Source organism: Gorilla gorilla, chromosome 1 (genome assembly GCF_029281585.2).
Source record: "Gorilla gorilla gorilla isolate KB3781 chromosome 1, NHGRI_mGorGor1-v2.1_pri, whole genome shotgun sequence".
NCBI lineage: Eukaryota > Metazoa > Chordata > Mammalia > Primates > Hominidae > Gorilla > Gorilla gorilla.
Window position 1 is genome coordinate 207,574,779 of NC_073224.2, and position 17,777 is coordinate 207,592,555.

The window sequence follows — 17,777 nt, forward strand, 5'->3', positions numbered from 1 at the left end:
AGCGATTCTCCTGCCTCAGCATCCTGAGTAGCTGGGATTACAGGCGCGCATCACCATGCCCGGCTAATTTTTGTATTTTTAGTAGAGATGGGGTTTCACCATGTTGGCCAGGCTGGTTTTGAACTCCAGACTTCCAGAGATCCACCTACCTCGGCCTCCCAGAGTGCTGGGATTACAGGCGTGAGCCACCGCACCTGGCCCACATTGAACTTCTGTTCCAAAAGTACTGATTTTTCAAGTATGTGTTTTAGCACTAGCATTAGCGCCACCACTTAGTGAACATGTGAGTGGAATTGTGAAAAAGTTTGATAAGATTTTGAGCTATAACGACAGTGAATTATCACCAGACCGCTTACAGACAGCCCATGCTTCCTGCAATACTGAGGAAGAAAGGTGGACTTTGTCTTTGCCAGCTAAGTTTGCCACCCTGTGATCCTAGTGGGAACGTAACTTGGTAGAGACTGGCTATACAATTAATAAATTCTTGAATGGCTTTAATTTGAGGGAAATTGTGTTATTTTAAAATTTGTCCCTAAATTTTGACTTTATTAATATATTGGCACTAACATTTTTCAAATTTTACTTACTACAAAGCATTTTATACAAATAATTTTGTAGCCTACTTACGCTGTATTTTCTTAGTTCCTGGGGTAGAATACTGGGTGAAAGGCCATTTTTCTGGGAACCCCAGTTTTGGATGCCTAGCCTAGTGCCCCACTCTCTGTGCCACAGTGCTAATTAACAAATGCCCTGGGGGTATCCCAGCCAACAAGGGAGAAGCTGGATTGTGGTTGACTGAGTATCCTGGCAGAGAAAGGGTGCTTTCTATGCCCAGTATCTCAGAATTTCTGTTTTCCTCTTCTCCGTTTCTTACAGGCTCGCCTCTATACCCTGCAGTCGGACCCAGCAACCTACTGCAATGAACCAGATGGTGAGAGGGTAGCATTGAGCGGGTGGGCTTGTAGGGCAAGTAGACTAAGGGGGCTGGGTTGTAGACCCTGTTTGTCTCAGGTAGCAGAGGCCGGGCACCCCCTATGTAGGGGGACCAGAGTGAGACTAGTGTGTACCTTATACTTTGTGGGGTGGGTGGATGTTCTCTTTTCTTTCCTGAACTTGAGCTGTCCTGCCCACCCTGCAGGGACTTGGCCCCTCTCATCCCTCATCCTCAGCTCAGCCTCCCTCCCAGCCCTGCTTCCCCCCTTGCCTTCTCTTCAGCTCCTGTTAGCTAAGCCCCTGCCACGCAGCAAACCCCATTATGGGAACTGGAGATCAGAAATGAGCCAAACCCTCCACCTAGTCCAACCCTCCAGGAACTGGCAGTTAAGAGGGGGAAAGCAGAAACAGTCAATAAAGTAGAAATACTAGAGAGCAGCATGACTGCTTCTGCAGAGCAGCAGGGCAGCAGGAGCCAGAGGAATGGCACCCTTCCTGGCCTGGGAACCAAGCAAGTGATGCTGGAGTTGGGTTTTGTTTGTTTGTTTGTTTGTTTGTTTGTTTTTGAGATGGAGTCTCACCCTGTCTCCCAGGATGGAGTGCAATGGCGCGATCTCGGCTCACTGCAACCTCCGCCTCCCGGGTTCTAGCAATTCTCTTGCCTCAGCCTCCCGAGTAGCTGGGCTTACAGGCGCCCGCCACCACATCTGGCTAATTTTTGTATTTTTAGTAGAGACAGGGTTTCACCATGTTGGTCAGGCTGGTCTCAAACTCCTGACCTCAGGTGATCCACCCGTCTCAGCCTCCCAAAAATGCAGGGATTACAGGCATGACCCACCGCGCCTGGACGGAGTTGGGGTTTTAAGGTTAAATTAGAAGTCAGCTAGTTTCACTATGAGAAGTCGGGAAGAGCATTCAGGCAAAGAGAGTGGGCAGAGAGAGCAGGGAGCACCCGCCTTTTAGTAACGCCGGGTTAAAGGGTGCGTATGAGGAAGTGAAGGCAGTGAGAGCAGCTCGTGGGAGCCAGATTGTGAAGAGCTTTGTGTGCCAGACCAGGCAGTTGGAATTTTGGCCTAAAAGGCTCACAGTAGTAGCTCTAGACCTCTCTTTAGTCACGAAGGCCTTTAAAAATCTATTGAAAATGACAAGCCCTCTCTCCACCAAACTTTTTGTGCAATATGAGAATTCTTTGACCCTTTGAAGCCCATCTTGGACTCCAGCTTAAAAAGCCCTCCCATAGAGAGCCAATGAAAGGTTTTGAGGCCTGGGGTGATCAGAGTTTGCATTTTGTAAAGCAGCCCTTGGGGCAGCATTGTGAAGAATGAAATAGAGAGAAAGACAGAAGACAGGAAGACCAGTTAGGAGGCTAGGTAGGAATCCCATGTCAGGTAAGGCCAGAACCTAGGAAGAGTCAGTTGGCATGAAGAGGACAGTGTACATATAAAAGACACAAGTTAGCCAGGCATGATGGCGTGCCCGTAGCCTCAGCTATTCGGAAGGTTGAGGCAGGAGGATCACTTGGGCCCAGATGTTCAAGGTTGCAGTGAGCCACGGTTGTGCCACTGCACTCCAGCCTGGTGACAGAGCAAGCCTCTATCTCTCAAAAATAAAAAGGAGACACTGAGGAAGTGTGATCCAGAGTGATTGGATAAGGGAGGAGATAGGATGGCCCCCAGGTTGGATAACCCTGTCAGATAACCAGATGGGAAGGAAAATGAGCACACGGTGTGTTTGAAGGTGGAAGTATGGGGGGTACCTGGACCTCTGGATCTGGGGCCAAGAGAGTAGCCTGGGCTGCAAAGAGACACAGGAATTATCAGTGGGAGGATGAGGTTGAAACTTGTGGTTTAGTGGCAATTATTTTGGGAAAAAAAATAAAAAGCCAGAGAGATATGGAAAGGAAAGGAAAACGAGAAGCCCACAGAGACTCAGATGGACCAACCAGAGAAGTGGAGGAAAATAACAAAGGAGTGAGAAACCAGGAGAGACGAGGGCCTCAGGAGAAAGGCAATGGCCCCCAGAGTCAGAGATGGTCACACGAGGGAAGACAGAGAAATAGATGTTGGCTTTGGCAGCTGGGGTCATGTGACCTGAGAACAGCTGTTTCAGAGATGAGGAGATTCAGCAGCCAGGTGCCATGGGCTAAAAAGCCAGCAGGGATATGAGGAAATGGAGACTGCAGCCCCTTCTGGAGATCAATCAGGTGCGGCACCCGCCCCTTCACCCTGCCTGACCCCCTACCCTTGGCTAAGTGGCTTTGAATACACAAGCTTTCTTCATTTTCCATGTCCAGCCTTAGATATGTTCTGTAAGCCCAGTGTTCTTTTCCCAGACCAAGGCAACTGACCATCAGCATCTGTCCCTCTGCAGGGCCCCTGGAATTGTTTGATGCCTGGCTTTCCCAGTTCTGCTTGGAGGAGAAGAAGGGGGAGATCTCAGAGCTCCTTGTAGGCAGCCCCTCCATCCGGGCCCTCTACACCAAGATGGTGAGGGCCCAGCCTGCAGGGCCTCAGCCAGCTCCAGGCTTGAGGTGTTGGGAGGTGGGAGGGACATGTTCAGAGTCACTGCAGAGTCATCTGGCCCAGAGAGCACTGGGAGGCTCCATAGAGCCAGACCAGCCGTGTCCTGAGCCAAGACCCCACATGGGAGAAGCTGGTTTGCCAGGCTTCTGGCAATCAGAGAATGGTGAGAAATGGAAGGGTCAGCAAAGCCTGATGGGAGTTCTTTTCTCCCTCCTTGGCCAACCCGCACTAGGAAGGTGGGTCTGGCTGAAACTTTGGTGGGGGTGGAAGTGCTCTGACTATCACTGCTAAGCCACTTACTGGGTCTGAAATCCAGACTGGCTGGGAATAGACTGATAAGGCTGGGGACACAGACCCCACACAAACACTCCCAAAGTCTAACCTCCATTTTCCCCTCCCTCCAGGTTCCAGCAGCTGTTTCCCATTCAGAATTCTGGCATCGGTATTTCTATAAAGTCCATCAGTTAGAGCAGGTATGCTGGTCTAGCGTGGGGAGGTCCCCACTCAACCCTGGGGGAAGCAGGCTGGATTTATTGAGAGAAGAAAGGGATACAGGGTGCCAAGAGTTGTGGGATCAGGACCAGGGTCTAGGAAGAGGGTGCCCTGACTGCCTGTGGCCATCTGCTCCCCCACATTCAGGAGCAGGCCCGGAGGGACGCCCTGAAGCAGCGGGCGGAACAGAGCATCTCTGAAGAGCCTGGCTGGGAGGAGGAGGAAGGTAAGAGGCGTTGAGAGGTGAGGGGCAAGTGACACATCTGTGCCGGACATTCTGGGCTGGGCCATGCTCTGTGAAGCCTGGAGAGACTTGGTGCCCATCAGGGAAGAGTAGGGAACAAGCACATTGTATGTGTGAGGATAGGCGGAGCTAACAAGGGGATATTGAACAAGGCTAGTGGAATTCCAATTTAGCTACAGAAATCACATGTGTCAGTTGGTGTAGATTCCCCCGCCAGCCCATGAACCAGCTGCCGCTTAGTCACTGGGGAGCTTCTTGAAAATCCAGATTCCTTTCCCCACCTTCTAAAGAAGACTGTAAAGATGCGGCCAGACATGTATTTTAAACAAGCTCCCTGGTAATATTAATGCCCAGGCTGGTTTGGGAACCACTGAGTTAGGGAGGGAGCTGAGCATCTTCTACCTGTAGTTCAGCTTAGAACAGCATGTTGAAGCCTTCTGGATGATATAATATTAATGCATTTCTTGTTTACACCATATGTCCAGGCTGCCCTAAGAGCTCTACACAGAGTCCTTACCACAACCCCATTACCCCTCTTAAGGATAAAAGTAAGTTAAGAGTAAGTTAAAAGTTAGGTGGCTTGCCCAATCATACACCTAGGATGTAGCAGAGCCCAACCTGAACCCAAAACTGACTCACTTCTGAGCCTTGGCTTTCTAATCCATAACAGCCCCTTGGACTGCATTGCTGGAAGCCCACCAGGCATTAGGCCCCAGGGCTAAACAGGACTTTGACTAGCAGGGAGTGTCTGTAGAAGCGTTGTGATGGCGAAGGGGTGAGCTGAATGACACTATTGAGTCTTTTTTTTTTCGTTTTGAGGCAGAGTCTCTTTTTTTTTTTTTTTTTTTTTTTTTTGAGACGGAGTCTGGCTCTGTCGCCCAGGCTGGAGTGCAGTGGCGCAATCTCCGCCCACTGCAACCACCGCCTCCCGGATTCACACCATTCTCCTGCCTCAGCCTCCCAAGTAGCTGGGATTACAGGCACGTGCCACCACACCCAGCTAATATTTTTTGTATTTTTAGTAGAGATGGGGTTTCTCCGTGTTGGCCAGGCTGGTCTCAAAAACTCCTGACCTCAGGTGATCCACTGGCCTCATCCTCCCAAAGTGCTGGGATTACAGGTGTGAGCCACCATGCCCGGCTTGAGTCTTGATCAGAGTACACTTTGGCAGGAACTTGAGAGCTCCAAGGTTGTCTTATGGCTGGCCAGGTTACATTTCCCTCTTGCCCCTCCCTTTCTCTCTCTACAGAGGAGCTCATGGGCATTTCACCCATATCTCCAAAAGAGGCAAAGGTTCCTGTGGCCAAAATTTCTACATTCCCTGAAGGAGAACCTGGCCACCAGAGCCCCTGTGAAGAGAATCTGGTGACTTCAGTTGAGCCCCCAGCAGAGGTGACTCCATCAGAGAGCAGTGAGAGCGTCTCCCTCGTGACACAGATCGCCAACCCGGCCACTGCACCTGAGGCACGAGTGCTACCCAAGGACCTGTCCCAAAAGCTGCTAGAGGCATCTTTGGAGGAACAGGGCCTGGCTGTGGATGTGGGTGAGACTGGACCCCCACCCCCTATTCACTCCAAGCCCCTAACGCCTGCTGGCCACACCGGCGGCCCAGAGCCCAGGCCTCCAGCCAGAGTAGAGACTCTGAGGGAGGAGGCGCCCACAGACTTACGGGTGTTTGAGCTGAACTCGGACAGTGGGAAGTCTACACCCTCCAACAATGGAAAGAAAGGTAGGTCTGGAGGTCCAAGCCCAGAGGGTTGTGTGGGGTCAGGGCCGCCTCCTGAGGCAGATTTGTCTCCTTGTCCCTTGTTAGGATACTATGAGCAGATTTTTTTTCGTTTCTGATAATGATGACAGCTGCTATATATTGACTATTTGCTAACATATTTCATTAATTCTAAGTTGCACATCATCTCTGAAATAAGAATGCATCTTCAATTGTTGGCATCTTAAGAGTCAACAAAACAAGTTTGATGCCAGATCCCATGCTAAATATGTTATATGGCACCTAATTTCTCAGTATTATTGTCCTCATTTTACAAATGAAAAAAAGTGAGGCCGAAAAATATTAGGTAACTTGCCCAAGTTCACATGGCCAGGAGGCCCAGATTCAGACCCAGGGCTGTCTGACTCCAAGCCCATGCCCTTAACTAGCACACTGTGCCAATTTCTATCTTTTTGGACAATTTAACCTTACCCTGGCTTGGGAATCCCAGTGACATTGATGTTAAGGGTCTTCTTCCTGTGTAACCTTAGGAAAGTCATTCAGCTTCCCCAAGCCTTCGTTATTATGAAATATATAAACAAAACTCATACCTACAGTTTAAAGAAGAAATAATGAACACCCATGAATTTACAGCGACCCAGCTTGAGTAATGGAGCTTCAGTTTCTTATCTGTATAATGGAATTTTAGACTGGAGACTCTGAGTTTATGTCAAAGAGCAACCTCTGTAACTGCAGGAATTAAAGGACAAGGATAGCCTTGATGTCAGTCAGCCTTTTTGCCACATCCAAAATACCACTTCAGGGATGGCTGATTATCACTAAGAACCCCCCCTCCAGTCCCCCCACCACCTGTACACTTCACACACACATCCTCCTGTCTTTGCTAACACTCAGCACCAGCCACAGCCACAAAGCTTGCCCAGCAGGTAAGGCCTGGCCTGCTGGTGTAGTAAGGGACTGGTTTGCCACAGTGGATGGGAAATGGACCCCACTCCACCCCTAACCTGTTCCCCTGATGGAAACCATAGAGTTTCCAGTCTCCAACCCAGTGTCTCCCTTCTGACTCTGATCAATGAGGTCATCCATTGGGCTCCTACCTGGTTTTTATTGTTTTTTTTTGAGGTGGAGTCTCACTGTCGCCTAGGCTGGAGTGCAGTGGCACAATCTCGGCTCACTGCAACCTCCGCCTCCCAGGTTCGCGCCATTCTCCTGCCTCAGCCTCCTGAGTAGCTGGGACTACAGGCGCATGCTATCACGCCCGGCTAATTTTTTGTATTTTTAGTAGAGATGGGGTTTCACTGTGTTAGCCAGGATGGTCTCGATCTCCTGACCTTGTGATCTGCCTGCCTCGGCCTCCCAAAGTGCTGTGATTACAGGCGTGAGCCACCGTGCCCGGCCTGAGCTCCTACCTGTTCTTCATGAGACACTGAGTGGGAGAGGGGCAGAAGCCGCAGCCTTTGTGAGGAAGCATAAAGCAGGGTGGGCCCGTCTGGTACTGGAGGAGTTCAGAGAAAGAAGGAATCTCTGGACATCTGCGGTGCTTCACTGAGGAGACAAGCCTCGTATAGGAGAGTTGGTGAGTTTGGGGCAGGTGCAGGGGAGTGGTAGTCTAAGCTGAGGAGGCCTACAAAGACCAGCTAGCAAAGGGCATGGGGCATGTTTAAGGGGCAGTGACCTAAACCCACTCTTCTGTATTCTCTCCCAGGAGAAGGAGGTACAAGAAGGGTGAGTGGGTTGACTCAGAAATAGAACTTCAGAATTTAAAACCTTAAGCTGGATTCAGAAGGTTGGCCTTGGGGCCATAAAGCAGCAGAGCATGGATGCTAAGGCTGTGGGTTCTGGAGTTCAGACAGTTCTGGGTTCAAATCCCAACTTTGTCCATAAGTCATGTGACTTCAGAAAGATTACTAATCTTCTCTAAGCCTTTGTTTGCTCCTCCATAAACGGGATAATTGTTTCATGATAGATCCTCAGTCAGAGCAGAATTAAGTAGAGCCCTGCTTTGGGGAAATGATAATAGAGGTAACATTCTCTGAGCACTTTCTGTGTGTCTAGATCTGTGCTAAGCACAGATGCATATGCACAGTAATATGCATATTACTCAATCCTTACAAAAGCCCTGTGAGATCTGTGTACTTTTTCTCATATTTCTAGTGGTAGGAACCTGAGATCAGTGACCCACCCAGTAAATATTTCAGTGTGAAATAGTCCTGTAGAAGAGGGAGGAGTAGGTGGTGGGCCTGACAGGTGTAATAGGGTTGCTGGGTGGATGGTCCCAGGGCCCACTGAGGTTGTGATTGTAGGTTTTAAGTGAGACCATCAACATGTTGTATTTTTGTTCAGCCACATTCAGTTGCTCAGGTGTAGGAACAGAGAAGATGGGGAGTTGGATCTAATTAGGTTCAAGTTTAGCCAGGTAAAATCAGTTGATGAAAAGAAGAAAGTCTGCTGGGCACAGTGACTCACACCTATAATTGCAGTACTTAAGGGAGGCTGAGGCAGGTGGATCGCTTGAGCCCAGGAGTTTAAGACCAGCCCTGGCATTGTGATGAAACCCCATCTCTACAGAAAATACAAAAAATTAGCCAGATGTGGTGGCACGTGCCTGTAGTCCCAGCTACTCGGGAGGCTGAGGTGGGAGGATCACCTGAGTGGGGAGGTTGAGGCTGCAGTGAGTTGAGATTGCTGCACTGCCCTCCAGCCTGGGTGACAGAGCTGAGACCCTGTCTCAGAAAAGAAAGTATATGCAAGAAGTGATAAGAATGATGCCTCATGGAATCTGAGCTGAGTACGGGAGAGAATGAGGGATAGTGAAACAGTTGGAGGGTTACAAATTATAGGTTTCATTTGGAATTGGGCTACAAAGGGTGATCAGAAAAAATCAGTAGTGGTTGGAGACTGGATGGAATTGAAATTACAGGAGAGGTAAACATAAACTCTTAACCACTCTGCTATGCTGCCTCTGCTGCCCTCAGGGCCTGTGAAAGGAGAGGCTGAGGATGTGCTATAGAAGACTCACAAGAAACAACTGTAGTCAGGTGGGAGGAAGCCAGAGTCTTGGACTAGGCTGGAACAGTGGGAACAGAGTAGAAGAAATAAAAGGAAGAATGGGGGCTTGGAGACAAAGTGACTCCTTTTTCCTGTTGGGCCCACGTCCTAGGGTGACATAAGGCTTGGTCTCTGGGTATAGCAGAGTCTCTTGGGGTACCCCCAGCCAAAGGGTTTTACTGGTTCCCAGGGTGATCCCTGTCATCGCAGAGCTGCTTTCCACCTACGTTTTGTCACAGCATTCGTCTGTTCTGAGAGACTGGACTTCTTTCTGCAGAGGAGGGGAGGAGAAATTGGGGCAGGCCTGTGGCCTGGAAGGAGCCTGGAGGTTAAGACCTCACTTCATGACTGTGTGACCTAAGAGCAGTTTTGCCTCTATTTCTTAACTGGGGAAGCAGAGAGCCGATTAAACAGAATAAAATGAGCTGTGAGTGACAGCACTACAAAGTTAGCAATCACCTGAAAACTTCCATTTTCAAAACCAAACCAGTAGAACTCCATCCTGAAGTCTTAAATTGTAGCATAGGCCACCTCTCTGCCACATGCACATTGTAATGGAGATCTTAGTGCTCTCCTTGTGTGACAGGGTAGGACGGTGGAAGGAGGCAGATGGCAGAGAGAGCCCAGCTTCACAGCTCCCTGCGCCACCTGAAGCCTTCATTTCCTCATCCGTATACTGGGACTGTTAATACCCACCCAAGAGCTAGATGTGGAATATTCCAGAAATGTTAGTGGATACTCTGTTCTCTACCCCTGAAAGGGTCTGCCATAGCATTTAAGCCTGAAGAGACAGTTTCAAGTCCCTAGAGGGCAACCTGAGGTTAGGGAAAGCTGTCATGGCCACAACCAAAGCCCTGAAGTGAGGAAGCAGCGAAGAGTCTGGCTAACCCACAGGAAGCCTGTGGTGACAGCCAGATGAATGTCACCTAAGTGTCCTGAAGGCACAGAGGGATGTAGGTGCAGAGTCAGAAGAACTGGGTCTTGGCTGCCCTGACTTCCTGAGGTACCGTGTACAGAATGACATAACTCTGAGACAAGGCCCTTAGAAGAAAGGCAGCACCATTCATTACATAGCCATGTGTATATATGTAATAGGCACTTTACATTCATACCTCTAATTCTAACACCATTGTTTCTCAAACGGCAGGGCCAGGTCTACACAGAATCACACAGGTACCTGCTTATAATGCAGCCTTCCCAGCCACCAGCTAGACCTGCTGAGTCTTAGTTGGGACTGGGGGTGGGCAGGGTAGGAGTCTGTATTTTAATATGCTTCTCCAGTGGTTCTTTGCAGAGGTTGCTTTTATCCATATTTTATAAATAGACTGAAGCCAACAATAATTTGCCCAAGACTACACAGTAAAGGAGTAGGTATTCAACCCAGGTCTGCCTGGCCGCAGAGACCATGCTCTGGCTAGAAGAGAGGATGATGCAGGATACCATAGAAGGAATGTGGGAGCAGGGCTGAGGGGTAGGTCTCAGCGCGGAGGCATCTGGTGAGGAGTAGGTCGGAGAAGAAGAAACGGAGATGTTTACTGGTCATGCCGTTGGAGGATCAGGGACCCACTCTTTTTAAAGGTACTTAAAAAAAAAGACTACAGGCTGGGTGCGGTGGCTCACGCTTGTAATCTCAGCACTTTGGGAAGCCGAGGCGGGCAGATCACGAGGTCAGGAGATCGAGACCATCCTGGCTAACATGGTGAAACCCCATCTCTACTAAAAATATAAAAAATTAGCCGGGCGTGGTGGCGGGCGCCTGTAGTGCCAGCTACTCGGGTGGCTGAGGCAGGAGAATGGTGTGAACCCAGGAGGCAGAGCTTGCAGTGAGCCGAGATTGTGCCACTGCACTCCAACCTGGGCGAGAGTGAGACTCCATCTCAAATAAAAAAAAAAAAAAAATTACAAAGTAGTATGTGTTCATTTTAGGAAAAAAATTAAGGAAAATCACCTCATGAACACATCACCTAGAGATAACTTTGCTAGTGTATTTGGATATCTTGCTCATCTCTTCTGCATGTGTGCATGCATCTATGGGCACATTTTAAAGCTGGAATCATACTCTACATGCTTTATTGAAAGGAACTATTTGTGTAGTTTACTTAGTAATAACTTTTATATATATCTTTTTAATATTATCTGTAAGAAGTCATAGCCAAATATGAATGTTTAGAGCAATGATCATCAAATAGTACAGACAGGCATCAGAATCATCTAGAGCAGAGGGTGGTAAGCTTTTTCTGTATAGGACCAGACCATAAATATTTTAGGCTTTTTGGGCCATGCAGTCGAAATTACTCATCTCCGCTCTTGCAGCATGAAAGCAGCCATAGACAGTATGTAAACAAATGATGTGACATGGCTACAATTTTTTTTTTTTTTTTTTTTTTTTTTGAGACGGAGTCTCGCTCTATCACCCAGGCTGGAGTGCAATGGCGGGATCTTGGCTCACTGCAAGCTCTGCCTCCCGGGTTCAAGCGATTCTTCTGCCTCAGCCTCCCGAGTAGCTGGGACTAACAGGCGCTCGCCACCACCCCCAGCTAATTTTTTGTATTTTTAGTAGAGATGGGGTTTCACCACATTAGCCAGGATGGTCTCGATCTTCTGACCTCGTGATCCGCCTGTCTCGGCCTCCCAAAGTGCTGGGATTACAAGCGTGAGCCACCACGCCCGGCGACATGGCTAGATTTGATCCCTGGGCCATAGTTTGCCAACCCCTGGTTTACAGAAAGGGTCTGTGACTATTGAGTGCCAACTATGTGTTCTAAAAACTTGAAATACATAAGAGAACAAAACAAAAGATCCCGGCACTCACAGGGCTTATATTCTAACTCCTCTATTAATATACAATAAACATATTAAGTCTGATTATGTAATATGTTAGAAAGTGATCACTACAATGGGAAAAAGAACAATCCAGAGCCAGGCGCGGTGGCTCACGCCTATAATCCCAGTACTTTGGGAGGTCAAAGCAGGCGGATCACCTAAGGTCAGGAGTTTGAGACTAACCTGGCCAACATGGTGAAACCCCGTTTCTACTAAAAATACAAAAATTAGCCGGGCATGGTGGCATGCCCCTGTAATCTCAGCTACTCAGGAGGCTGAGGCAGGAGAATCACTTGAACCTGCGAGGCAGAGGTTGCAGTGAGCCAGGATTGCGCCACTGCACTCCAGCCTGGGCAACAGAGCGAGACTCCGTCTCAAAAAAATAAATAAATAAGTAAAAATACAAAAATCAGCTGAATGTGGTGGCAGGTGCCTGTAATCCCAGCTACTCAGGAGGCTGAGGCAAGAGAATCTCTTGAACCCAGGAGGCGGAGGTTGCAGGGAGCTGAGATTGTGCCACTGCACTCCAGCCTGGGTGACAGAGCGAGACTCTGTCTCAGAAAAAAAACAACTAGAGCAGAGTGAGGGTGATGATGGGTTGCTCTTTAAACTAGGATGGTCAGTGTAGGCCACATCTAGAAGGTACGATTTGAGCAATGGCATGAAGGAGGTGAAAAGTTGGTCTTGTAGATATCTGAGGAGACAAGTTCCAGGTGCAGGGAACAGCCCATGCAAAAGCCCTAAGTTGGGAATGCGCCTGGTATGTTTCTGGAGGAACAAGATTAGTGTGGGCAGAATGGAGTGAGGAGGAAGAGGTCTACTGTTTGGGGGTTCGAGGGGAGATTTTTGTTTTCTTTAGAGACAGGGTTTTGCACTGTCAACAGGCTGGACTGCAGTGGCATGATCATAGCTCACTGCAGCCTTGAACTCCTGGGCTCAAGTGATCACCACACCTCAGCCTCCTGAGTAGCTGGGACTCCTTAGGTGTGTACTACCATGCCTGGCTAATTTTTAAATTTTTTTCTAGAGACAAGGTCTCAGTTCACTGTTGATTTCCTCTGGAAGATTTCTGTGACTCTCTTGGAGCCTCTGGGCCAAAGTGCTTCTCCACTCTTTAGTAACCTGCCTTTTCCGAGGTAATAGTTTAAGGCTGTTTGGCATGGATGTGAAGTTCTTCTCCAGCCTAACCTCTAACAGCCTACAGTGTTCCACCATGTAACTCACTGTTTACTTGTCTAATTCCCTGTCAGTGGGCTTTCAGATTGTTTCTAGGTTTCCATCACTGTGACAGCACTGCAGTGAACACTCTTTGCTAAATTCTGACTGAATCCAAGATTTTTCCTTAGAATAGATTCTTAAAAGTGGGGGCCAGGTGCGATGGCTCACACCTGTAATCCCAGCACCTTGGGAGGCCGAGGTGGCCAGATCATTGAGGTCAGGAGTTTGAAACCAGCCTGGCCAACGTGGTGAAACCCCGTCTCTACTAAAAATACAAAAATTAGCCAGGTGTGGGGGGCGTGCACCTGTAGTCCCAGCTACTTGGGAGGCTGAGGCAGGAGAATCGCTTGAACCTGGGAAGCAGAGGTTGCAGTGGGCCAGGATCACACCACTGCACTCCAGCCTGGGTGACAGCAAGACTCCATCTAAGAAAACAAAAAAAAAAAAACAAAGTAGGATTGCTGCGCCAGAGTGAACACAAAATGTAAAGACTTGTGTATTTGTGAGACCCTTTTGAAGCATGCTATCTCCCCAGCTACACCCTCTTCAGGTGCCCCTTCCCTGCCTCCTCCTGCTTTTCACACTGTGGCTCATGGTTCCAGGCTCAAGCACGGACATCAGTGAGGACTGGGAGAAAGACTTTGACTTGGACATGACTGAAGAGGAGGTGCAGATGGCACTTTCCAAAGTGGATGCCTCTGGGGAGGTGAGTGGGCCTGGTGGGTCAGAGGGAAGCGAGCCTAATGGTCCTGGGTGTGAGAGCTCTCCCCAGCCAGCCCAGCTGTCCCCTCAGGAGGGTCCCTGCTCCTGTCTGAGGTGACAGGTGGTGGGAAAGGAGCTGGAGCTTCCTGCTCAGACCCACAGCAGTGGTCATCAGCAGGCTGCACTTTCCCTCAGTTCCAGGGTGGATAGAGGGGAGAGTTCTTGACCTTAGCTCTGTATCAAAATTGCCTGAGAAACTGCTTAAGAAAACAGATGTCATGCTGAGCGTGGTGGCTCACACCTGTAATCCCAACACTTTGGGAGGCCAAGGTGGGAGGATTGCTTGAGGCGAGGAGTTCAAGACCAGCCTGGCCAATATAGTGAGACCCCATTTCTATTTTTGAAAAAAAAAAAAAAAAAGAAAAGAAAAAGGAAACAGACATCAAACCCTGCCTGACCTTCTGAGTTGTGGTCCTCAGGTATGAGGCCTGAGTATATACTTGGCTTTGGAGACAAAAGACCAGTGTGATCAAGGGCAAGTTACTTAACCTGAGCCCCTGGTTCCTCATCTAAAACATGGAATTGATCATTATAAGACCTGGCTTATAAGCTGTAATGAGGTGATCCATGTAGACACCTTAGGGCAATAGCCCTAAGGTGTGACCAGCACCTTAGGTCACACCTAAGGTCACATGGTGACCAGCACTCAGGAGACATTAGTGATAAACCCCACAAAACCCATTCCAGTTATTAAGCTCAAAGAGGCCTTAGTACTGTTATTCTTCACTACCTCTCAGAATCAAAAGTGGCTCATTTAGATTGAGAGGCTGGAACAGTCCAAAGCTCTCCCAGCTAATAAGTGACAGGACTGAGGCTGCAATCCAGACATCTGATTCATGTCAGCATTAGTTCCATTGTCACATAAGAACCACATGAGTCCTTCCATCATGTAACTCATGAGCCTGTTAGAAAGAGGTGGACAGATTAGAGAGACATGTGAAGGGCCTCCTTTTTCATGATGGGAAACTGAAGGCCTTGGGGGAGTATTTTACCTACTCAGGAGTATTTTGCACTTGTGACTACCTCACTATACCCAGAACAGAGAAAGCCCATAGTGCCCTGTCAGGCCACAGGGGCTTGCTGGCTTTTTGTGTCTTTGCAGCCCCCTTTAAAACCTGACGTGCAGTACACCTGAGCATTCTAGAACCTGCTATACCAGGGCTTAGCTGACAGCAGGCCAAGAGTAGGAACGAAGCAAGAAAAGGTTCCGTGGGGAGACTTGAGCTGGGAATTAGGGTGTTGGTGCCCCTAGTGAAGACCTCGTGGGCATCTGTAGGCCACTGCCACCTCTGCTTTTGGCCACAGTGCCACTCAGGCAGTGGCCTCCATTCACCCAAAGACTAAGTAACTTGCCCTTGATTACACTGGTCTTTTGTGTCCAGGGCCAAGTATCTGCTCAGGCCTCCTGAGTTCTCTGCTTCTCAGAGCCATGGCATTATCTGCTCAGCAGAAGGCAAGTTCTCCTTAAAGGACTGAGGCTGACTTGGTTCCTGTAGGCAGCCATCACCTTGTGGTGTCTGGTGTTGGTTGGGGGAAGTGTTTCCTTTAGGTCTGAGGTAATCAGAGCAGCAGGCCCACCCCTTAGGCAGAGGGCAGCTCTGCCCCTCAGACACATTCCTTAAGACTAGGGGTTCACTCTCAGTGGGACCTCAGAGTATGGCCTAGGGTAGGGGATGGGAGGTGGCTCTGCTCAGCAACGGGAGGTTAGGTCTGGGCCTGACTCAGGAGTAACTATGTGTTTGTGATTTCTATTACCCCCTCCCATTTGCAGCTGGAAGATGTAGAGTGGGAGGACTGGGAGTGAGGGAGCCAGAGGGAGCAGCTCCCCCACCCATGGCATCTCTCGCCTCCCTCGCTCGTCTCAGCCCAGCCCTGGAAGACTGAGAATGTTCCCCCAAATCTCCTCTGCCAACCAGAGCTCTGGGCACAGATTCTGGTGGCTCCCTGCTGGCCCTCTTGGGCCTCTGCTCACGCCTGGGAAGGGGCTCTCTAAATCCCGGCCAGAAACTCTGACTTGTGCCAACAATAGGATGACCCAAGGGAGAGGAAACCTATCCTCCTCACCAGAAGAGCCTGTGTTTTTCTGCTGAACACCCACTGTTCCTGAGGACTCCTGCTGGGAAGTCCCAAGGGATAGTTCTAGCCCTTCTGCCTGTATAGACGGAAGCTAAACCACCAGTCTCTCGGAGGAAGCTGAGACAACATACTCTGTCCATACATAAGCAGGCAGGGAGGGCCATGCCACCTACCCTTGGCTAAACAGGGACAGCGAACACATTTTGGTTCCTATCCCAGTGGGTAAGAGGCACTTATCTCTGGGAAATTTGCCTCTCTTGGGAATCTCCCCCTCCCAGGCATTTTCCATTCCTGGAAAGGCTCCTTTGGGGTTCAGAATCCAGAGACCAAACCCTGACTGACCTCCTTCCTTTCCTCCAGCCCACGCTGGTCTGTCCCCATGCCTTCCCAGGGCTTCTTCATGTCAGATGCACCCAAGTCCTTAGCCCAGCTGTGCCACCTGCAGGAGTTCGCTCTTGCGTTTCTTCCCCTCCCCAAGAAGGGAGGGGGCCACTTCAGGCCCTTCTGTGTGTTGCCTGGCAGGATACCTTGTCCAACCAGCTACCCACCTCAACTCCCCTGTAGCTTAGGACACAAAACAGCTACCAGCGGTACAGAGCGGTGATCAAAGCCGAGTACTTACAACTCTGGTAAGCCTAGCTTCTCCGCCTCAGCCCTTCTGCTTCTGGAAGGGCTATCCTGGGGGTGAACTTGAAACTCTCATCAGGCTTCTGCAAAAGCTCTTCTTCCTGAAGACAGACCCAGCCTTTGTGCTCTCACCCTCCACTCTGGTAAAGCTGCACCTCTGGGGGAATGAGGGGCTGCAGGAATCTCCGGAGAGCCTGGTGCTTCACGATGCTGCTCTGGTGATTCTGGTACCTAATCTGGTGTGCTCACCAGTGAGTGAAAGGGATCGTGGGTCAGGGACACCGAGTGAGTGAGGTCACTTCCACTTCAAACCTTCAGTGAGGGGGTGGGATGGAGAGAATGCTGAATCTTTTTTTTTGACGGGATGGGGTTTTTCTCTTTGTAATTATTTCTTTAGTTTAATTAACCTTTTGGTTGGTTGTGCAATATTATATATTTTAAATTATAATGCATCTCCCCAGAGTATTTTGTAGCTGGGAAAAGAAAAAAGGAAAAAAAGAAAAAAAGATTCTAACAGCTGTTAGTTTTATAATTAAAAAAGAAAAAAGAACTTTGTCCTGAACCTTTTACAGACTTGCCGTTAACAGCATTAAAGTGATTCACCCGAAGCTGAAAGGTGTCTGGGGGTCTGTTTTCGTCCCCTTGGCAGCCGCACTGGGCCAGGGCAGGACTGGCTTCCCACTTGGAGCCAGAGACAGGGTAGGGGGATAGCCTAGGTCCAGAGGACGTACCTTGTCCTCATCCCAGATTCAGCTTTGCCTTTGGGATGAGAAAGGGTCAGGGCTCCCAACAGGCCTCTCACTGGGACAAGGAGTCGGGAGGCCATCTCTGCACTCCCAATGCCTCTGCTTTCCTTTGGAAAGGAAGTTGCAACAAGAATGGCTTCAGTTGCTCTTGGTCATTTTTCTCCTCTCTTCCCCGTTTGTATATGATTCTTGGGTCTATTTTAATTAACTTTAGTATGAAAATCACTTGTCAGGCCAGGCGCGGTGGCTCACTCCTGTAATCCCAACATTGTGGGAGGCCAAGGTGGGTGGATCACTTAAGGTCAGGAGTTCCAGACCAGCCTGGCCAACATGGTGAAACCCCATCTCTACTAAAAATACAGAAATAGTCAGGCGTGGTGGGAGGTGCCTGTAGTCCCAGCTACTGGGGAGGCTGAGGCAGGAGAATCGCTTGAACCTGAGAAGCAGAGTTGCAGTGAGCTGGAATCGTGCCACTGCATTCCAACCTGGGCGACAGAGCAAGACTCTTAAAAAAAAAAGGAAGTCTGAATGAGGCCCTTTGATTCCATGAAGATCTCTAA

The 17,777-nt window shown here is 49.3% G+C and overlaps 1 protein-coding gene across 4 annotated transcripts in view; it reads left to right on the top strand.

Moving 5' to 3' along the window:
• The window catches only part of BSDC1 (BSD domain containing 1), a 29,385-nt gene extending 12,306 nt beyond the window's left edge, over positions 1 to 17,079 (top strand). For 2 of the 4 annotated variants that reach the window (XM_019014634.4, XM_019014640.3), the window contains exons 5-11: positions 877 to 931; positions 3,304 to 3,419; positions 3,860 to 3,928; positions 4,095 to 4,173; positions 5,441 to 5,920; positions 13,609 to 13,712; positions 15,540 to 17,079. In XM_019014634.4, coding sequence (XP_018870179.1) covers positions 877 to 931; positions 3,304 to 3,419; positions 3,860 to 3,928; positions 4,095 to 4,173; positions 5,441 to 5,920; positions 13,609 to 13,712; positions 15,540 to 15,572 — 936 coding nt within the window. In that variant the 3' untranslated portion in view covers positions 15,573 to 17,079. Of the gene's footprint in view, positions 1 to 876; positions 932 to 3,303; positions 3,420 to 3,859; positions 3,929 to 4,094; positions 4,174 to 5,440; positions 5,921 to 13,608; positions 14,140 to 15,539 lie in introns of those variants that run through there. The other 2 variants (XM_019014625.3, XM_019014630.3) reach the window with 1 other exon arrangement.
• Positions 17,080 to 17,777: the final 698 nt, after the last annotated feature.